General features: G+C 37.0%; 1 protein-coding gene across 1 annotated transcript; it reads left to right on the top strand.

The window, feature by feature from the left end:
* The first annotated feature begins 2875 nt into the window (after window positions 1-2875).
* On the top strand, window positions 2876-19427 carry LOC136277910 (tetratricopeptide repeat protein 28-like). The gene is made up of 6 exons (XM_066160785.1): window positions 2876-3052; window positions 4673-4824; window positions 6079-6240; window positions 6478-6555; window positions 12779-12846; window positions 13332-19427. Exons 2-6 carry the CDS (start codon window positions 4728-4730, stop codon window positions 16851-16853), a joined length of 3927 nt encoding a protein of 1308 aa, XP_066016882.1. The 5' UTR covers window positions 2876-3052; window positions 4673-4727; the 3' UTR covers window positions 16854-19427.
* Window positions 19428-21125: the final 1698 nt, after the last annotated feature.

Here is a 21125-nt window from a genome sequence, read left to right as displayed (position 1 = left end):
GTAGTAAACATATTAAATTTGTATTTGATATGTCCGAAGCTTAGGGTGATGAGAATTACATTTTTTAATTGTTAAATGCAGAATTAAAAACACATCGAATTCAAAGTAAAAACAGACAAAGTAGATTTAAAAGTTACTTCTGCTTTTTATTCCGGACATTTAAGTTTGTGAAATAAAAACAATTGCTGGAGCTAACTTGTGCAAGAGTTATAGAAAAAAAGGTTGTTCGACGACTTGTGCTTTTTATAGTTTATTCTTGTCCCGTACGGCTGCAATTAGTATTGTGTAGCTAAAAGACAAATAATTGAAGCATATTGATCATTATGTCTTTTTAAGCTGTCAGTTTAAGCCTAAAGATTCGCGATCATGAAATACTCAAAGGTTGTCAACGAAAATTTCGTCACAGAGACATACAGGTACACTTTTGATATTAAAACGTATCTTTCGCGAGATGTTCCGTTTTCATTGACAAAGAAATTGCGACAAAACTCTTGAAAACCAATTGATAACCGAACTTCTGACGCGTAGCGCAACTTAATTGCGCATAAATTATCGTACATTTTTCAATTTGATTTTTTTGTATACATACAAATATGCCTTTAGCAACGGGCCATGTTGAAAATTAATCTCAGTCAGGTTCTTAAAGTACGACTAAAGGAAATAACAATTTACAGATATGAAACATATGTTTGCTTTTCCAGTAGTTTTTCTTAACAATTGGTAATTCGTACGTCAGCGTCCGTTCATCGAGATATGAAACACGCGGGAAGTTTGGAGAGCACAAAAGATGCGTAAGAGTTGCTCGAGGCGTAGCCGAGAACAACTCTAGCTTCTTGTTTTATAACATTTTCAACCCGATGGTTTAACTGTTGTAAAAGGGTTAAATGTTTCTGCTATTTTTAAAAAAGTTATTCAGTTAAGAACCTCCTATAAAAACATGAAGGATAATTACGAACCTTCTGGCTATGCCCCTGGGTATTTCCAAATTAAATGACATACTCAATGCTTAGGGTTCATCAAGCTCCAGTGTTTTAAGAACAAAATGTGTTCCAATCACATCAGCAAAACATACCAAGTTAAAGCGGGGTTAACTAAGTGACATTCAGCTACAGCTCCCCGTGAAAAAAGAATCCTCATGTTTTCAAACTACCCTGTTTAGTACATTAAAAAAAATTGAATCGTCGATACATCAAAACCGACGAAAACTTACTTCAATATTGATTGCTTTTGTCTTTATATTTAAGATATGAAAAATGTCGTGATATCTTTTTCCGTTTAAATTTAGTATACCCCGATTTTCAATTCCTTTTTTGATTGAATTAAAGAAACAGCCATCAAAAATTATTATAACATATCGCGTAAATTTGTCTCATCAAATTTAATTGCGTAAGCTTGCTTCATATTCCTATTGTGCACGCACATGACGTCACAAACAAATCCCTCGAGAATTTTGTATTCAATCAGAAAATAAAGTTCATTAAAACGCATGATTTCACCTGTCAGTTTTTTGACCAATCTAAGACAAGATTGTTTACAGCGTAGCGAAATGTTTTCCTTAAATAAAATTATCAACGCGCCGAAGCGTAGCAGAGGGAGTATTAAATTATATTTATCTAGACAGCACTTTGTATGCTTTGAAGATAAAAATTCTCTGAATTTCCAGGCGACTTCGGCCATTTCGTCTCTCATTCAGTCAACGCACGGTTGAAATAGTTTCTTTTATGAGCCGTAACGTGTTGGTCTGAAACTTATGGAAAGTTAGGTATTTATTTTCAAAGCACATTATTTGTGCTCAATTGCTTAGATTCCTTTCAATCTAATATATCAAGCTTTACGTCATCAACTATCTTTCAACTGTAGCCAATAACGTCGCGCTATTTGATTGGAACAAAAATAACAGCATATAGAGATGCAGTCTACTGATTAGGCTTCTTTTAGTTGCTTTTAGCCTGGCACAGCGGCGGGCATTGTAATTAACAACGCATGAATTAATGGGACTAGTTTCTAAGGAATCTGTGGTGCTGTGTTGGTGAAGGGTACAACAAGATAATTTAGGTTTATAATCCAACTGCACAAGGTAGAGTTCAAATAACGCGAATATATATACCACATGTATACTGCAATATTGTACAGCTGGCTATTTTTTTACTGTTAAAAAAACCTGTTTAACGGTCGGCTGCGCTTCTCTGTCCGCTTTGTTTTTCCCGCCTTAAGAGAAATGACTAGAAAGACAGAAAAAAGTTGGATAACAAAACTTATTAGACGTTTTTGGTGTGAAGTATTGCAATTGGTGAGTATTTTACTAGTTGTTTGTATTTTGACCCACCTCACGGGCTCGTCAAAATACGGCACAACTTGAGCTTGTAAAAATTCTCAGCGATACTACACATCAAAACGTCTATTAAGATATATGTATTTTCACTCGCTGTTTGTATTTTAACGAGCCTGTCGGGCGAGACAAAACACCAGGTAAGGAAAATCCAAAAAATCCTTTCAGAAAAAAAAAAATGGATACATATTCCCTGAACCAGCGCGGTGCCACTTACCTTTTGGGTTCTAAAGTCCTTTAAATGACACGCAATCACAAAATGAGAATGAGATAAATAACAGTTTACGTTCACGCTGCAGCAAAATTTATATGAATATATTCCGAGAGGAATTCGTTTCTAATATTAGAAAGACTTAAGAGTGTTAATGAGAACTTGTTAAAATAAGATGAAATATTTTAGTGGACCTTAAAAGATGCGAGAAGCGTGCGAGAAATACTGAATTTTTATGTAAATAAACACGTTGAGCAGGCACTTCCGGCTTCAAGCTTGCACAGACTTATGGGCCAGGGGACTCCCCCTTCATTTTCGCAACCCGCCATTGAGATTCTTCGCCCTACAATATAGCTTCCGAGTCTTTCTTGGTACTTTCTCAGTCTTAGTGACTTTCTTTCAAACATTTCCATGATGGATTGAGGAATCAAGGTCGTAAATCAGTCAAATGTGCCTTGCATTTCCGCGACAGAAGTAAGAACGCATGGTTGAATCAGATTTGTGAATATAAGGTAAATACTTTTATTTGGAGTTTCTCAGGTAACATTTTCTCCTTCAAATGTTCTCAATCTGTCCTAATTTCTCTGATGTCCGGCAATGTAAGACGTTCCTACAGTTAACTGACGAGGACTGCCAACTTTTATTTGATTCTGGCGCGTATTAATTGTGTTGACGCTGAGTGTTACTTGTAAGCTAATTCAGCTGTGCTTACATGAACATGTTACAACTGTCGAATTCAAAAAAAACTCTCAGCCAATACTCGGCATTTACCTCTAAAAAAATTAATTTGGGAGAGTTAAAAGGAATCTCCAAATTACCGATTTGATTTAGTGCAAGCCCTGATGATTGAAACACTTTGAGTTTCGTTTCCGTGTCATGTGCATGTGGAGCATAGCTTTCATGGCTGGATTATGTGTTAACTTAAATTGCTCCCGTATTTAAGATGCATTTAATCAAAAAGCGATAAACATTTCCAGCTTATTTCATGTGCTTATGTTTATAATTTAATAGTTTGAAAGTAATTTTTTCTTTTGGATAGACTGCTTAGATTGTCCTTCCAAACTATACTGTTATACTGATTTCCTTGTTAAATATTGAGACAAGTTGATTTTACTTCAAATGCCAGCTAGTGATTTATTGGAAGCGTCTTTTCAATTAACTACATTCAAGTTTTAGGAATCCGATTCATCAACTGGTAATGATTGATTGGTATCTGAGTAAAGTTTTACCTTTTGTCATCTTCTAATCCATATATGATCAATGATCACAATAAAACTGATTAAGTTTTGCATGTGGCTGCACGCATCCAAGTATGTGTCTGGTGATAATCTATGTTATCACATGGCAAGGTAGGCTTGAGGTAAATAAGAAGTTCTGATTGGTTCTTACTTGGTCAGGATTTTGCCACCTAGACCATCATCACACCATACAGACAGTCCTAAACATGTAAATTTCAAGCAAACTTGTTTAGTCCAAGTGACATTAGTGCATGACAATTACCTTTCTTTCTTGAGCTGTACTGGGAAATATTGGTACTATGCGATTTCTATACTGCCACAACCTTGGGCCAATGTTCCTCAGTAAAGCCCTGGTGCAAATTAGTTAGGGAAACCTGATAAAATGCTAGGGGGGGTGAAAGGGGGGGATAACAGTGGAATGGACTTGCATCCTGTCCAGGGTTTGGTGATAATACTCCCAGTTGCTTCATGTGAGGAAACCAAGATTAATTAAAGCTCAGGTCCTGGACGGACCACTTTTCAAATCCAGATGGGACCTAACTACCTACCACCTCTTAGTTCAAATGATTTAAATTGCTACTGTTACAAATTATATGAACTTGAAACACACAGATGTTGATTTTTGCCCAATTTATTTCAGTTAATTGGGAATGTCTTGAGTAAATCTTGAAATTTATTGTAATGAGAAGTGAATTACTGTTCATTTAATATTAATGCTTGTTTCCTTCAGTATATAAATCTTTTGTTCTCTTACTACTTTTAGTTTGCTATTAATATTAATTGAATTGCTTATGGTTTTGTGTCTATGTATCCCTCCGATTCTCAGAAGGGAAAAGAATTATTTTACAATAGGGTAATATGTTAAGCTACGATTTGCAACCATCTTTTTTTCAGGCCAGGATGACTTAAAACAGCAACTTTTTGCAAGAAGCATCTCCTTACAGTTGCTATGGCTAAAGAAAGAAGTCCAATTAAGGTTCCATCTGAAAATGAAGACTTACCTGACAAAGAAAATGCTCCAGATTTTGATGAGGACACTTTACGAGGTGAGCCAGGTTCAACTTTGGCTTCAGTTAGTCACTTTTAAAATGTTTTCTATTCCACCAGTTTCAAGAATGTAAGCAGATGTGGAGAACGACATTAATACACTGCATGACCACTTTAAAGGATGTTTGGCCAGTCATGACTCTCTTCAATCTATGATTATAATATGTTGTTCATTGACTGAGAGGATCTATGACATTTTTGTTATTTTCTTTTCTCAAAGTTCAAAGCAAGTACACAAAGTTATAATAAGTAAAGACTTTATTTGATCATCATATAACATCCATTTTGTAAGTTTGCATCATGAGTACCATCATCATCATCATCATCTTTCTATTATATTATGCAACAATCAGTTGAAAGTATCACCTTCCCCCAAGCAACAAATTTCCAGTAGAGTGCAAGTGTTATATCATTGAATATGGAGGTGTTTAACCCTTGACACCCTAACATCAGTATCCATATTCTCCATACTATTCTTTGTATGTTTCTTGTGGTACTGAAAAAGAGAATTCATTTGAAGATCAATGCTTCTTAGGTTGGTGATCATTTCCTTTATTCTCATGAGCTTAGTGAATGATTCAGCAGTATAACTGTAAGGAGAAATGAGATGCTGGTCACTCTTAGGGTTTAAAGAGTTAAGGTAGATAGTGAACTTTCACTAACAAATGGCTCAGAAGAAAAATGTCTACAAGGTCTAGGTTTTAAAGCTTGGTCAATTAGTTGAAAGTCAGGTTGCTAAAAATAACACATTATTAATTTTGCCTGTGGAATAGGAATTTCAGGAAACCTATCTCCAAAAGTTTAAATGTCTAAGGGTTTGCTTCTAATTGAGTGATGCTTAATTCTCATCATTATTATTACCACTGTTGTCACCCACATTATTAACATCATTATAAATATTAATCTCATCTTCTTTATCATTATTCTTCTCATTTATATGATAACTATTTTTCTATAAGTGATATTTCTTCTGGTTTTTATGATTGCAACATTTGGATCTTATTGCCTTATTTACTGGGGTGTGTCCTGTGAAGGGGGTGTGGGGGGTCTCCACACATCCTCTAAGCTTTTCAGGGGATGGGTCGAGTCAGGCAGGTGCAAAAGTGGCAGCTGGCACAAGAGGAAAAATCTGCATATTTTAAATCTCCAGATCTTGGTAGCTCTGCTTATACACTAATTAATTACAACTACAGATAATTATTAACTTCAATCACAGACTTTGACACAAATGATTTTTCATTTTTTCTTTGCAGCTGCAGCTGATGTTTATAAGAATGAGGGTAATGAGGCCTTCAATAAAGGAGATTTCATCAATGCTATTCATTTTTACACCAAAGGAATTAAAATTAACTGCAATGAGAAAGAACTGAAGGCCAAACTGCACAACAACAGGGCAATTGCACATTCTAAACTTGGTAAGATGATGAGAGCTTTAATATGCATTTTTTTTTCTATTTTGAAGCTATTGAGTTGTCAGTAGTAGTTTTCTGAAAAAGGTGATAATTTTGAATACATGCTCGGAAAAATATACATCTTATCTTGGCCTCTCAAATATACAACGAAGTAACCTCTTACCTCTTTCCCAAAATTATAGTAATGGTAATTGGTTTGCAACATGTATGGCTAATCAGAGATATTTATTTCAATAACAGGAAATCACCAGGATTCACTAAGGGATGCAGAAGCAGCCATTGAGTTAAATCCAACTTTCCTTAAGGCAATTGTGAGAGGTTAGATATGTTAGCTGTACTATAATAATAATAATTATAATAAAAGAACTCAACACTCTTAGGTTAAATGAGGTTAAATGGAGTTCAATCTTGTCTCAATTGACTTTAATTAAGAGGTCGAGACCACCCTGATGTACATTTGAATCCAGCTCTTGACTGTTACGCCATTACTTTCCATTAATTATGCTGAGAATATTATTTTGAACGGGATGAAGAACTCAATGCGGAATGCAAAGCAAAATTTCAGCATGAATATTTTAGTTCCTTAAGTTCAATGAGTCACAGGTGTCAGATATGTTAAGAGCGTGTCCACAAGAGCACTGGGCAGTCGTGCTACATGCCATCTCACCGATTTCAATGAAACTTTGCCAGTTTAAAGGGTCTACCCCAAAACTCAAAAAGACAAACTGGTTTCTGTTTTGGTTTTTTCCGGGAGGAGATAGACCACCCCCCCTGGTTTTTCTTGCTTTTCACTAAGGAAATCGCTTCATTTAGGTAAACTGTATGAAGCTCTCACTGCGATGAAATTTAACCGATTACTTTGAGGATTTGCACACATATTTTTACATCCTTAGTTAATGTCTGCTGCGAGTATCAGTCAGTTTGATTGACCGCTTGTTAATCAACAGAGGCAGATATACGACTGTGTTTTTAGACTTTTCGATTCATCCAAATATTTGACAACTTTGAGGTCAAATATCTCCCGTTGCCAGAAAGCTACAACACTAATCTTTATTACCCTTTATAACCCATCATTTCATCTCTGAAAATCATCAAAAAAAAATCTTTGGGCACATTTTTGTCTTGGATGCATTTTAAAATCTGCGACTGTGACAAGTTTCTCTCAACTACATCTGTCACGCAATTCTTGCTCTAGGCGGTCACTTGACAAAATAAACCTACATTTTTAAGCTCTTTATACACGATGATTGATCAGGAAAGGTGAAAAATGTGAGAAACTTTCGAGAAAAACTTTCGAGATACATGTAGACGAAAAATCAATGGGAAAATCGTAGCGTTTCTTTCTTCAGTGGTTTATTACTTTGAAGATTTGCTAAAATCAGCAGATATGGCTTTTGTAAGGCACAAAACATTCATTAGCCTATAATTTGATTGTTTATCATCATCATTACTCATTTTAGGAGATTTTAAAGTCACATGCTGCGTGTAGGTTGATATTACTACATGTTCCAGTGTGCTACAACTTCGGCTTTTACAGACGAGAAATTCTGCGCTCTCGCTCGAGAGCAAATATCAATAGTTCTATCGGACTAAAAACTGTGCTTCTATCCCGAAAATAAAATTAAAATAGTGTTGTCGTTGCCACTTACCGCCATCGAACATTTCCATGCCGAACTCCGCTAAGCTAACATCTGTTGTGTGACCCGAAGACTCTCCGTAGGAATTATTCAAGCGCGTTGTTCATGCTGTCTGCTAAATAACAATTTCAGAATAATCTGCAGATCTCTATGATTATTTACCTGCTTCGATCGTAAAATATCTGCATATTTTTTTCAAGCATTCTATTACTACATATAAATCTACATCTCTCTAGATCGAGTGTTGCCGGCGTCTAATTGCGTGACTTGTAAATTTTTAAATAAGAATGAGCCAGCAGTAATTTGACGAGAAAAGGCTTCCTGCAAATTTCCCTTGATGAAATCCCAAAAGATAGCCAGTTGTTTTCGTGAGCAAAGACAATAAATATGAAAGAAAAGTGAGATACAAATGTCTTTTTTTTTTTTTAGCTGAATAGCAGCTGTACCCTCTCCTGCAGTCATCGTCTAAATTTTGCAAGGTCCCTCCTTATCTTCTGCCTTGTTCAGGCAGTTTCGAATTCTGAAGCTAGATCATTGGCATCGGTCTCTCCGTCCTCATTCATATTTACAGAGGGGGACCTCATCAATAAACCAATTTTTTTTACGGCAGATAAGCGGCTGAAGTATCGAGCGATTTGCTGCTGTATGAACCGGTCAGTCTTAGACAACATTTCTGGCTGGTGTCGTCTCCTAAATTCGATATTTGGGAAATCACATTCCAAAGTCCACCTGGCTAGTTAGGGATTGTTCGTCAGAATTTTTACCTTAGGTCTGACCTTGAACGTAGCCATCCCCTGTAGAATGGCAAGCCGGTCTCAGTCCATTTCCTCTTGATCTTATCCTAGGCGGAATTTTTTTGTCGGCTTCACTGAGTTTGTCTTTGTCAGGATACATTTGGATGGCAGCCAATGACTGAAACGTTTTGATGCATCCTTCTTTTAGCAAGAATATCTCGCTTTCTTGTTCCGTCTATGACGGATTGGGTATAGTTCTCGCGATGACCCGCGTTCAGAAATCTGTACACGTTGCTGATAACCACTCGCTTCTACGATTAGTTTGCTGAAGGTTTCTAATGTGATGAGCCTAGTGAGACCCTGAGGTGCTTCAAACCGTGCCAGTTGGTCTGCGCTATAAACTTGTCGCAATTCTTAAGTCAGAGGGAGAATCGCCCACCTCTATCTATGTGAGCGCCTCTACAGTACCTGCGTATCCCTAGCAATCATATGATATAAAGTTCATCTCAGTCACAAATAACCATTTAGGAAAACTGATGGTTAGATAAGCGCTCTTCTTGCCCTTCTTCCTTATTCATTGCCGACTCTAAGATAGCAGTTACAGTACGCGTTCTATTTAGGTCTACAGTCACCTTGCCGCCACCAGGAAGACTCGCCACCAGCTTTGATTTCTTCTGCCATCTGCAGATTCACCTCTTTTTCACTTTATGTCACCGATTTTTATGAGGAGGATACTGGCATTTACGAACCCGAAGGTCTGAATCTCACACCAAGTTGTGCACGATATTTCAGGTATATCGTGAAATCGCGGCCTTCGCAATCTCCAAATAAGCCAATACGCGCTAGAATAAGCTTCACCTCGGACGAAACGCATGTTTGGGATACATCGAAGTCTCTCAAATGCTTTTTTTTTTTAAGCTGTATACCCACGAATTTAGAGGTATGAGCTGTTGCCGTTCCTGGCCAGCGCGGGAAAAATAATATTTGGTTCTACAGTTAGTTGCAAATGAACAAGACAACTGCACCATCTTGACTTTATCAATTCGACTGTTAGATTGAATTGAAGGCTTTTTAGACACTCGATTTCTTACATGGTATCACTATGAAGATGTAATACAACTGATACACCTACACTACATAGGATTAACAATGTCTGTTGCGCTGTTACGAGAAGGAGGAAAATATTACCGGAAGTGTAAACTCTTTTTAAAAAGAGTTTCAGAGACGTTTCAGAGATGTCTATCTTTGATCGGCTGTCACAAAAAAATGACCTCGGGCAGCTATGAAACAGTTCATAAATTGACTAATGAATAAAGTGTTTTGAAATACCGTTCGGGATTTGCCTTTTTTTTCTGCCTGCAAATCAAGGGTAGACAAAGTTTTTAAAACATTTGACTAGAATTTCATGGAGTTCACCTCGATAATTTTCATCGGCCAGAGTCAAGACGCGCCAAGCTAAGCGACTTACGGTATCAAATCATTGATTATGACAGGGTGAGCTTAGTTTTTCTGTCGAGGTCGACGTGACTTCACATTAAAAGCATTTTGACGGAACAAACTAGTGAGCATCACTGCACGAACTAAGAAAGTAAAAACTTGTATTTATCTCCCACGCGTTTCGTCTGACAATAGTAGACTTTATCAAGGATTTTTTCAAGTAGGGTAAATAAGCTTGTTCATATACAAATAGAAAATAAGTTGTCTCTTTGCTATTGAAGCCAGTGGATAGAATTGGCCAGGTGCGCCTACGGTGTTATACATGCGTGACATTTTCCGGACGTTACAATAATAATAATGTTATTTATCCAGGGAGCTCACATCACCAAAGGTGTTATTCAGTGAGGCCCTGCCAAAAAAAAGAAAAAATGTTAAATTTGAAAGGTTAAAAATTGTTCAAAATACAATATTAAAATGTTCAATAAAATTACATTATGAAATGAGTTAAAAAATTGCGATCTTCAAGGCTTGCTTACATGTACGAGTACGTGATCCGTTTGAGGGTCACAGATTTAGTGTAAATATTTCACTCCTCAACATCACCCAATGTCTCTAGTTTACAGGGGTCTTAGAACGTTTCATTATATGGAGTTGCCTTCTGCGGGTAGAAGGCTACAAGCGAATTTCTCAGGCGTAATTGCCTTTGATTTCTCAATTGATGTTGTCGCAAACACAGTTTTTGGGAGCCACGAGACAAAAAAACTTATCAGGACCTAGTTTCATTTGCTAATGGAAATAAATAGCAAATAAAAACACATTTTCTTGTGAAATAAAGTCACAAATGACGGGGGTTCTCCGAAACAAATAGTGATAGAAAAGGATTTCAGTTCTGGTCAATATTGACTTTTGATGGCCTACTTCCAAATCTGAGGGAACGCGCTGAGGGACTAAAAAAACATAAATGTGTGATAATGCAAACAAGAGAATGAAAATCCAAATGAAGAAAAAGGAGAAAACATAGGAACCCGTGTTGCAGCGTGCAGATATCTTTTGAGTCAGACCTACACACCTAAGCCCGACACCACCCAGAGAAACTCGAAAGAGTCCTGTATATGAACTAGCTCGCACGTGCACGCAGGAAAGGCCATGACAATCAGCGAAAATAATAGCAAATGCAAATGATATTTGCAGTCAAAAAACAGGAAAATAAGATAACAGAAGGATTAAGAACTTTCTAGAAGTATCTTCTTGAAAAAAAAAGATGAACAATTTTTACTTCTCATGAAAAGTCACGCAGTAACCCTACAAATACTATTTCTATACGTGGAATTTCTTGATCGTGGAAAGTGGAAAAAACATTTTACAGTCTTATTTTCTGGAAACGTGGCGTAGTTAATGAATTTATGGGGCTATTGATATTTCCTATCAAATAAGGGAGCAGAGTTTCCCGTCATGCGCGGTATGGAAAAGACGAAGTTGTTACACTCGGGAACTTGTACGTCAACAAGCAGGCGACATGTGACTTTAAAATCTCCTCTCCTGTTACAGTTTCCCTATTGTAAACTGTGCGATAATGATAATAGACGATCAAAGTATAGGCTAATGAATGTTTTGTTATGTACAAGAGCCCCATGTCCTGATTTTAGCAAATCTTGAAAGTAATAAACGACTGAAGAAAGAAACGCAACCATTTTCCCATTGATATTTCGTCAACATGCATCTCTCTAAACGTGAAATTTTCCATTCCTACAAAAAATCTCGAACGTTTTTAACATTTTTAACCTTTCTTGATCAATCATCTTGTATAAAGAGCTAAAAAATGTAGGTTTATTTTGTCAAGTGACCGCCTAGAGCAAGAAGTGCGTGACAGGTGTAGTTGAGAGAAACTTGTCACAATCGCAGATTTTAAAAGGTATCCAAGACAAAAATACGGTAGTGCGCAAAGATTTTTTTGATGGTTTTCAGAGATGAAATGATAAGTTATAAAGGGTAATTAAGATTAGTGTTGTAGCTTTCTGGCAACGGGAGATATTTGACCTCAAAGTTGTAAAATATTTAGATGAATCGAAAAGTCTAAAAACACAGTCGTATATTTGCCCCTGTTGATTGACAAGCCGCCCACGGCGTCAATCAGACTGACTGATGCTCGCGGCGGCCATTAACTAAGGATGTAAAAATATGTCTGCAAATCCTCAAAGTAATCAGTTAATTACCATCGCAGTGAGAGCTTCATATATTTTACCTATTTGAAGCGATTTCATTAGTGAAAACCAAGAAAAACCGGGGGGTGGTCTATCTCCTCACGGAAAAAACCAAAACAGAAACCAGTCTGTTGTTTTTTAGTTTTGGGGTAGAGCCTTTAAACTGACAAAGTTTCACTGAAATCGGTGAGATGGCATGTAGCACGACCGCCCGGTGCTCTCGTGGACACGCTCTTAAGTCATTATCTAGCTGTTTTAGAAAGAAGGATCAGGACTTACCTAACTCTTAGTGTTTTCGTGGGAGTTGTTGATCCCAATTTAAGTGTTCTTAGAAGTTTCAGTTGTCTGTAAAGCTAAATAAATCTAACTGAAACCTAATAGGGCCTGTTTATTCTTTTCCGTTTAGTTTCTTTGTTTTGTCTTGTTTTGTCTTTTTTTTTTCTTCTGGTCTGTAATGATTGCAATGGTTTCAGGTTCTTTTCTCAGAATTGAGCTACAGTAATAGTATGCTTCTTTGTATTGTTGCCTACAGGAGCCGCTGCTTGTCTTGAATTGAAGAGATTTGAAGAAGCAATCAGTTGGTGTGATAAGGGACTAGTTGTATCCTTTGAAGGAATCGTTCATTTTTAACCGTGGGTATAAAAAAAAAGTTTCCACAATTTGATGTTTCAAGGGAGAAAATACAAAGAAGGGTATTAATTATGATGGGAACTTGTCAGCTCATATACTTTAAGTTTGTGTGATTAAAAACATAGGAGAAGTTATTACCTCATGACTTATTAATGAAATTACTCCTTTTAGCCAATTTGACTTAGTTCTACTATCCATGCCAATAACTGTTACATTAGTTTAAAAAACCCTTTAATTTCCAGACCAAATTTGTCTAGAAACGATAATAACAAAGTAGTTTGCATTTAAAAAGCAGCAATGTTTTTATTATAACAAGGTCACCCTTTATCATCCCTCTTGTTCAGAGGCTTGGGAACCAAGCACACAAATGTTAAAATGGACTATTACTTATCAATATGATCAGAAACATAATCTTTTTTGTTTTTTCCACATTTTTTACCCTTAACATAAAAAAGATTGACAAAAACAATCGGATCTTGTTGTCATTAAGACTTCAGTCTGTCAGTAAAGTGGGAGATAAGTCCATGGAGGAAAAAGATCCTATTAGTCATGACCATGGTAGTGCAAGTTCAGGTGATGTCAAGAAAGTCATAGATCTTTATAATCGGGGAGAAGAAGCCATAGAGTACCTCAACCTATATCTTAAAAAAGCTAAAGAAGTAGGAGACAAGCATGGGGAGGGTAACACTTATGGCAGTCTTGGCAATGCTTATCACCATCTGGGTGATTTCAAAAAAGCCATAGAGTACCACAACCTAAATCTTGAAATAGCTAAAGAAGTAGGAGACAAGCATGGGGAGGGTAACGCTTATGGCAATCTTGGCAATGCTTATCACCGTCTGGGTGATTTCAAAAAAGCCATAGAGTACCACAACCTACATCTTAAAATAGCTAAAGAAGTAGGAGAGAAGCATGGGGAGGGTCATGCTTATGGCAATCTTGGCAATGCTTATGACAGTCTGGGTGATTTCAAAAAAGCCATAGAGTACCACAACCTAGATCTTAAAATAGCTAAAGAAGTAGGAGACAAGCATGGGGAGGGTAACGTTTATGGCAATCTTGGCAATGCTTATGACAGTCTGGGTGATTTCAAAAAAGCCATAGAGTACCACAACCTAGATCTTGAAATAGCTAAAGAAGTAGGAGACAAGCATGGGGAGGGTTACACTTATGGCAATCTTGGCAATGCTTATCAGAGTCTGGGTGATTTCAAAAAAGCCACAGAGTACCACAACCTAATTCTTAAAATAGCTAAAGAACTAGGAGACAAGCATGGGGAGGGTAAAGCTTATGGCAATCTTGGCAATGCTTATTTTAGTCTGGGTGATTTCAAAAAAGCCATAGAGTACCACAACCTAGCTCTTAAAATAGCTAAAGAAGTAGGCAATAAGCATGGGGAGGGTGGTGCTTATGGCAATCTTGGCAATGCTTCTCAGAGTCTGGGTGATTTCAAAAAAGCCATAGAGTACCATAACCTAGCTCTTAAAATAGCTAAAGAAGTAGGAGACAAGCAATGGGAGGGTGGTGCTTATGGCAATCTTGGCAATGCTTATGACAGTCTGGGTGATTTCAAAAAAGCCACAGAGTACCACAACCTAAATCTTAAAATAGCTAAAGAAGTAGGAGACAAGCATGGGGAGGGTAACGCTTATGGCAATCTTGGCAATGCTTATCAGAGTCTGGGTGATTTCAAAAAAGCCATAGAGTACCACAACCTACATCTTAAAATAGCTAAAGATATAGGAGACAAGCATGGGGAGGGTGGTGCTTATGGCAATCTTGGCAATGCTTATGACAGTCTGGGTGATTTCAAAAAAGCCATAGAGTACCACAACCTACATCTTAAAATAGCTAAAGAAGTAGGAGACAAGCATGGGGAGGGTCATGCTTATGGCAATCTTGGCAATGCTTATGACAGTCTGGGTGATTTCAAAAAAGCCATAGAGTGCCACAACCTAGATCTTAAAATAGCTAAAGTAGTAGGAAATAAGCATGGGGAGGGTGGTGCTTATGGCAATCTTGGCATTGCTTATAAGAGTCTGGGTGATTTCAAAAAAGCCATAGAGTACCACAACCTACATCTTAAAATAGCTAAAGAAGTAGGAGACAAGCATGGGGAGGGTAACGTTTATGGCAATCTTGGCAATGCTTATGACAGTCTGGGTGATTTCAAAAAAGCCATAGAGTACCACAACCTAGATCTTAAAATAGCTAAAGAAGTAGGAAATAAGCATGGGGAGGGTGGTGCTTATGGCAATCTTGGCAATGCTTATCGCCGTCTGGGTGATTTCAAAAAAGCCATAGAGTACCACAACCTAAATCTCAAAATAGCTAAAGAAGTAGGAGACAAATCCTCGGAGGCAATGGCCTACTGTTCATTAGGATACGTTTTTGAGTTGCAAGGTGGACTGCCAAAAGCCGTTGAACATTACCAAGCTAGCGTAAACTTATTCAATTCCTTGAGAGTACTTCTAAAATCTAAAGATGAGTGGAAAGTTAACTTTCGAAATCAGCATCAAATGGCGTATACGGGTTTGTGGAGAGTTCTCGTAGAACAAGGTAATATAGATGAAGCCTTATTTGTTGCTGAGAAAGGACGAGCTCAAGCTCTGTCCGACCTTATGGAATCCAGTTTTTGTGGTGAAGCAAGTCAGCACAAGGCAGGTGATGAAGATTTAGTAGTCACTGCTAAGTCTACATCGATTTGGATGAAACGTTTTTCAAAAGTTTTAAAAAGCGTTCCATCAAACACCGTCTTTCAGGCAGTGGACAAAGCTGACGTCAATCTTTGGGTTGTGTCCGAAGGAAAACAAGTTCAGTTAAGACAAAGTAAACTCAAAGGTTTTGTTTCAGAGAATAGTGGATCTAGCCAGTCCTTTGAGTCGTTCATGCTCGGTGTCTATACACAACTTGGTGTTCGTTCTAATGTGAGATGCGAGAATCGATCTTTAGATGCTTTGAGGGAGGGCCGTCCAAAAGTGGATGAGAAAACCAAAGAAGCCAACCCTCAACCTCACATCCAACAAGACGGATGCTTGAGCACTTTGTATGATATCGTTATGAAGCCAGTGGCTGACTTGATTGAAGGGGATGAGTTACTCATTATTCCTGATGGACCCCTGTGGATCGCTCCTTACGCTGCATTGAAGGATGGTAATTCTAAATACCTGTGTGAATCGTTCACAATCCGAGTCGCTCCATCGTTAGCAAGTCTTAGACTCATTGCCGATTGCCCAGATGATTATCACAAAAGCAGTGGTGCGTTACTTGTAGGAGATCCGTGGGTATCCGAGGTTACTAACAGCGAGGGAGAAAAAGTCCTCGAGCAGCTTCCGTGTGCTAAAGAAGAAGTAGAAATGATCGGAAAAATTCTGAATATCACGCCAATCACTGGCAGACAAGCCACGAAACGTGAGGTGTTGAAAAGACTCACTTCCGTTTCCTTAGTTCACTTTGCGGCACACGGATGTTCGGAAACTGGCGAAATTGCTCTTACACCTGACCTAGACCGAATATCTACTGTGCCTACGGAGAAGGAGGATTACATTTTAACGATTCGAGATGTGTTGAATGTTCAACTTCGCGCCAAACTTGTTGTGCTCAGTTGCTGCCACAGTGGTCGGGGCGAGATCAAAGCTGAAGGTGTGGTTGGCATTGCGCGCGCTTTTATGGGGGCTGGTGCTCGGTCTGTTGTGGTGTCCCTGTGGGCGATTGATGACGAGGCTACTCTCCTGTTCATGAAATGCTTTTATCAACACCTTGCAGAAGGTAAACCCGCAAGCGAGTCACTGAACCTGGCCAGAAAAAGCCTTAGAGAATCAGATAAGTTCCGCGACATCAAATACTGGGCGCCCTTTTCGCTGATTGGAGATGACGTCACTCTTGATCTCATGGGTATTACGCAGTTCGCAGAACCACATAAACATAAGACTCGAAAGCGAAAACTCAACCATCTATTTACATCTACATTCAGTTAGGCATTAGGGCAAGTTTTCTACGAAGAGAAATTACACCTTTAGCGAGCGAAATTACGATAAACACGAAATAAGATAGAACTTACAGACTGTTTGGAGTTTAGAGTGACCATAACTCAACAATTTTGGTGAGCAAAATATGCCAGTACAAACACGGCAACTGGTTCTTTTTCTACAAAGCGCATGGCCGATGTCCTGGATGTTGACGTCAAAATGCAGGTACGCGATGGGAGCCTCAATGGCAAAGGAAATAGAAAATTGGAATTTAAAATCACATAAATGAAAAATTGTCGTTCTTTTTAAATCTTAAAAAGAATGAAAAAACGGCGCAGAAACGTAGAAGGTTTAAATTCTTTCTAGTTTGGCAATTTTTCGTTATTTTTCATTACTTTTTACTTTTTTGTTAAATGGAACTTGAGATGTGTAACTTTACTTTGGTGAAGAAATAAAACAGTCTATTTTATTATATTTTGATCAGTGGAGTTGTCCTTTTTTTTCTTACCTTTACAAATATAAATGCTTGCGAAGAGAACGAAATATAACAAGGCTTCTGTTATGAATACCTGCAGTAGTTGAAGGCGATTACGAGGTTTCCGTTTTCGCCAAACTGACGCTCGGCTCCATTCCTTTATTACAATTAGTTGTATGGGAAACAATTTAAACGTTTTTTCATATGCATCACCAGGAGCTTGTCCACAGGGTTTTATTTACGCTTATATTCTCAGCCTTTGATAAGTTACAAAAGTTGGCGAAATTTTAATTTGAAAAATTTGATTTGCAATTTTTGTTAATTAAACTTGGATGATTTTCCTTTATCATTAATTCCTTTGTTACAAGTTGAGATTATCTTTATTATTTCTTTTCAATCCATCTTAATACAATCCAATTCTATCAGTGCCAAGATTGCCATTCTAAGCTTAATTTCAAGAAGTAAACATCAGAGATAATGTTATAGAATTTACTGACTATATTTTTGACATTAGACCTTCTTTTAGGGGTGTAGCCAGCTTCTAGTCCCGTAGGTCCGTCCTACCTTTTTTTTCTTTCGCCCTGCAATAATATGACTCTTTCAAATTTTGAAACAAAAATTGGAATCTCTTAGGGGACAGGTCTTTAACAAGTCAAAAAGCTGGCTACAACCCTGTTCTTAATCAAATAAGTTTGGTCAATTTTAGTCCGTTTTATCGGATACTAATCTGTTTGTTTTTAAGAACCACGACAGAGAGGTTAAAAATTTTACTTATAATCTAAACAAGGAAATAGCGAAACAGATTTCACTGTAACTGAAGTTTCCATAGCTGTAACTTTCAATGCATGTGAAATGGAATTAGTTGTTTTTAGTAGTAAAATATTTACTCCCGTAAACTAGAGAAGTAATTAAAACGAGCTGTGTAGTCCTCAATGGGAATTATTTTGGTGAAAAGGTTCATGAATAGATGTTAATCTAATCCGTAGTTGGAAAGGTTCAGGGCTTCAGCATAAAATTTTCAATTTTTGAAAATTCGCTGTTATTGCTCTAAATTTACCTTAGTGGAATTTGAAGATGCCTGATAATGTCTTTCTTAGATTTAAGAATTTATACTTAGGTACTCAGAGTACGCTTTTTAATTAGAACCCGTTTTGTGCACAAAAGTTTAAGATATACACAGCTGTTTTAGAAGAAAGTTTCGTAAAATCAATCTTAATTTTGCAGATTTTTTTTAACTACCATTGGTATGTGCTGGTATAAAATGTAATAAATAACCTCGCACATGGTTGAATATGATGTAACGTAGGATTTTAAAAACAAGCTGGGACAGTTTTAACCTAGCATGCTTTGTACAATGTCAGTGTAGTTCGTGTAAAGTGTTTGATACTATTTTTAAATACAGTTGAAGATAATTGTTCATTTACCTTAGTTTAATTAACTCATCCACTCCCAAGTTCTGAAGAAAAATTCTCCCAAGAGATAAGAATGTGTTTCTTTGTTCCTTCATTCCGAGAATTTATTGTTACATTACGTTTCTATCAAAAAATTATCCTCCAGTTTGGATTTTCTCAAATTCTTATTGACACCATGTTTTTCGGTGTATTAATACTGTGAGGAGAATTTAAATTATAAAAAGTCTTGGGAGTAAATGGGTTCATGTCAGTGTCTCTTTTTAGCGCGGTTTTTACTTAATGCCTTTGACAATTTAATGCAGTTCCTATGGTACTTATTTCTTAACTTCTTTGTATAAGAGAAATATCCAGTGTATAAAATACAAAAACCGCGTTAATTTTCATTGTCTGTCTCCATATTGTTAGGATTCACGTGAGATGCAGAGAGAACAGGTCCTATGCCCGGCGGACTTCAATGCTTGTTTTGACCCGCGCGCACCAAGTTGATAATGTGTGCAGCTGACAGTTACTAACATTCCATGCTTCAAGCCCCCACCCACTCAACAAATGCCCGTTGTCTCTTTGATTGTATCTCTGCCACTGTCTATCGTTCTCCATATTGTCATACGGGTTTTGAACGCCAACGGACGTGTTCATACTTTTGCGCCTTTTTCACCTTTTTCCTTACACAAATTTTTACATCTTTTCACATTTGCGCATCCCTTTTTACTGCTTCCTTTTGTTCCTTAGGATTCGTGACATAAAGAAAGATCGGTGTTAAAAACCTCCAAGGTTCTTGTCCTCCAGCCTTATTTAACTTTACTCTTTAAATGGCGAACCTTTTTTATGTGTATCTACAACATCAACAGAATTAAGTGAAAAAGAATAGCTTTGCTGTTTCCGTAATTGTAAAATGTTTTTAATTTGAAAAAAGTACGAAATCTGAAAAAGGACAAAGGCAGTTTAAAAATATCTTACGTGAATAACTTTATTTTCCTTGGCTGTATATAACTTTATCCTTCATATAGTTAACATATTAAATTTGTATTTGATATGTCCGAAGCTTAAGGTAATGAGAATTACATTTTTTTAATCGTTATTAAAAACATCTAATTCAAAACAAAACAGACAAAGTAGATTTAAAAGTTACTTCTGTTTTTTATTCCGGACATTTTAGATTGTGAAATAAAAACAATTTCTGGAGCTATCTTGTGCAAGACTTATAGAAAAAAAGGTTATTTGACGACTTGTGCTTTTTATAGTTTATTCTTGTCCCGTATGGCTGCAATTAGTATTGTGTAGCTAAAAGACAAATAATTGTAACATATTGATCATTGTCTTTTTAAGCTGTCAGTTTAAGCCTAAAGATTCGTGATCATGAAATACTCAAAGGTTGTCAACGAAAATTTCGTCACAGAGACATACAGGTACACTTTTGATATTAAAATGTATCTTTCGCGAGATGTTCCGTTTTCATTGACAAAGAAATTGCGACAAAACTCTTGAAAACCAATTGATAACCGAACTTCTGACGCAAAGCGCAACTTAATTGTGCATAAATTATCGTACATTTTTCGATTTGATTTTTTTGTATACATACAAATATGCCTTTAGCAACGGGCCATGTTGAAAATTAATCTCAGTCAGGTTCTTAAAGTACGACTAAACGAAATAACAATTTACAGGTATGAAACATATGTTTGCTTTTCCAGTAGTTTTTCTTAACAATTGGTAATTCGTACGTCAGCGTCCGTTCATCGAGATATGAAACACGCGGGAAGTTTGGACAGCACGAAAGATGCGTAAGAGTTGCTCGAGGCGTAGCCGAGAGCAATTCTACCGTCTTGTTTTATAACATTTTCAACCCGATGGTTTAACTACTGTAAAAGGGTTAAATGTTTCTGTCTTTTTTAAAAAAGTTATTCAGTTAAGAACCTCCTATAAAAACATGAAGGATAATTACGAACCTTCTGGCTATGCCCCTGGGTATTTCCAAATTAAATGACATACTCAAGGCTTAGGGTTCATCAAGCTCCAGTGTTTTAAGAACAAAATGTGTTACAATCACATCAGCAAAGCATGCCAAGTTAAAGCGGGTTTAACTAAATGACATTCAGCCACAGCTCCCTGTGAGAAATAATCCTCATGTTTTCAAACTACGCGGTTAGGTGCATTAAAAACAATTCGATCGTCGATACATCAAAACCGACGAAAATTTACTTCAATATTGATTGCTTTTCTCTTTATATTTAAGATATGAAAAATGTCGTGATATCTTTTTCCATTTAAATTTAGTACACCTCGATTTTCAATTCCTTTTTTCATTGAATCAAGGAAACAGCCATCAAAACAAATTATAACATAGCGCGTAAATTTGTCTCATCAAATTTAATTGCGTGAGCGTGCTTCATATTC

Source organism: Pocillopora verrucosa, chromosome 13, assembly GCF_036669915.1.
Source record: "Pocillopora verrucosa isolate sample1 chromosome 13, ASM3666991v2, whole genome shotgun sequence".
Classification (NCBI taxonomy): Eukaryota; Metazoa; Cnidaria; class Anthozoa; order Scleractinia; family Pocilloporidae; genus Pocillopora; species Pocillopora verrucosa.
The sequence above is the reverse complement of the archived record's forward strand: the minus strand, read 5'-3'. Positions and strand labels throughout refer to the sequence as shown.

Excerpts from the sequence above, each read along its gene's own strand:
- LOC136277910 (XM_066160785.1), top strand. The coding sequence starts at position 4,728 with ATGGCTAAAGAAAGAAGTCCAATTAAGGTTCCATCTGAAAATGAAGAC. Across the intron at positions 4,825-6,078 it reads TGATGAGGACACTTTACGAG|CTGCAGCTGATGTTTATAAG; the intron begins GTGAGCCAGGTT and ends TTTTCTTTGCAG. Across the intron at positions 6,556-12,778 it reads CCTTAAGGCAATTGTGAGAG|GAGCCGCTGCTTGTCTTGAA; the intron begins GTTAGATATGTT and ends TGTTGCCTACAG.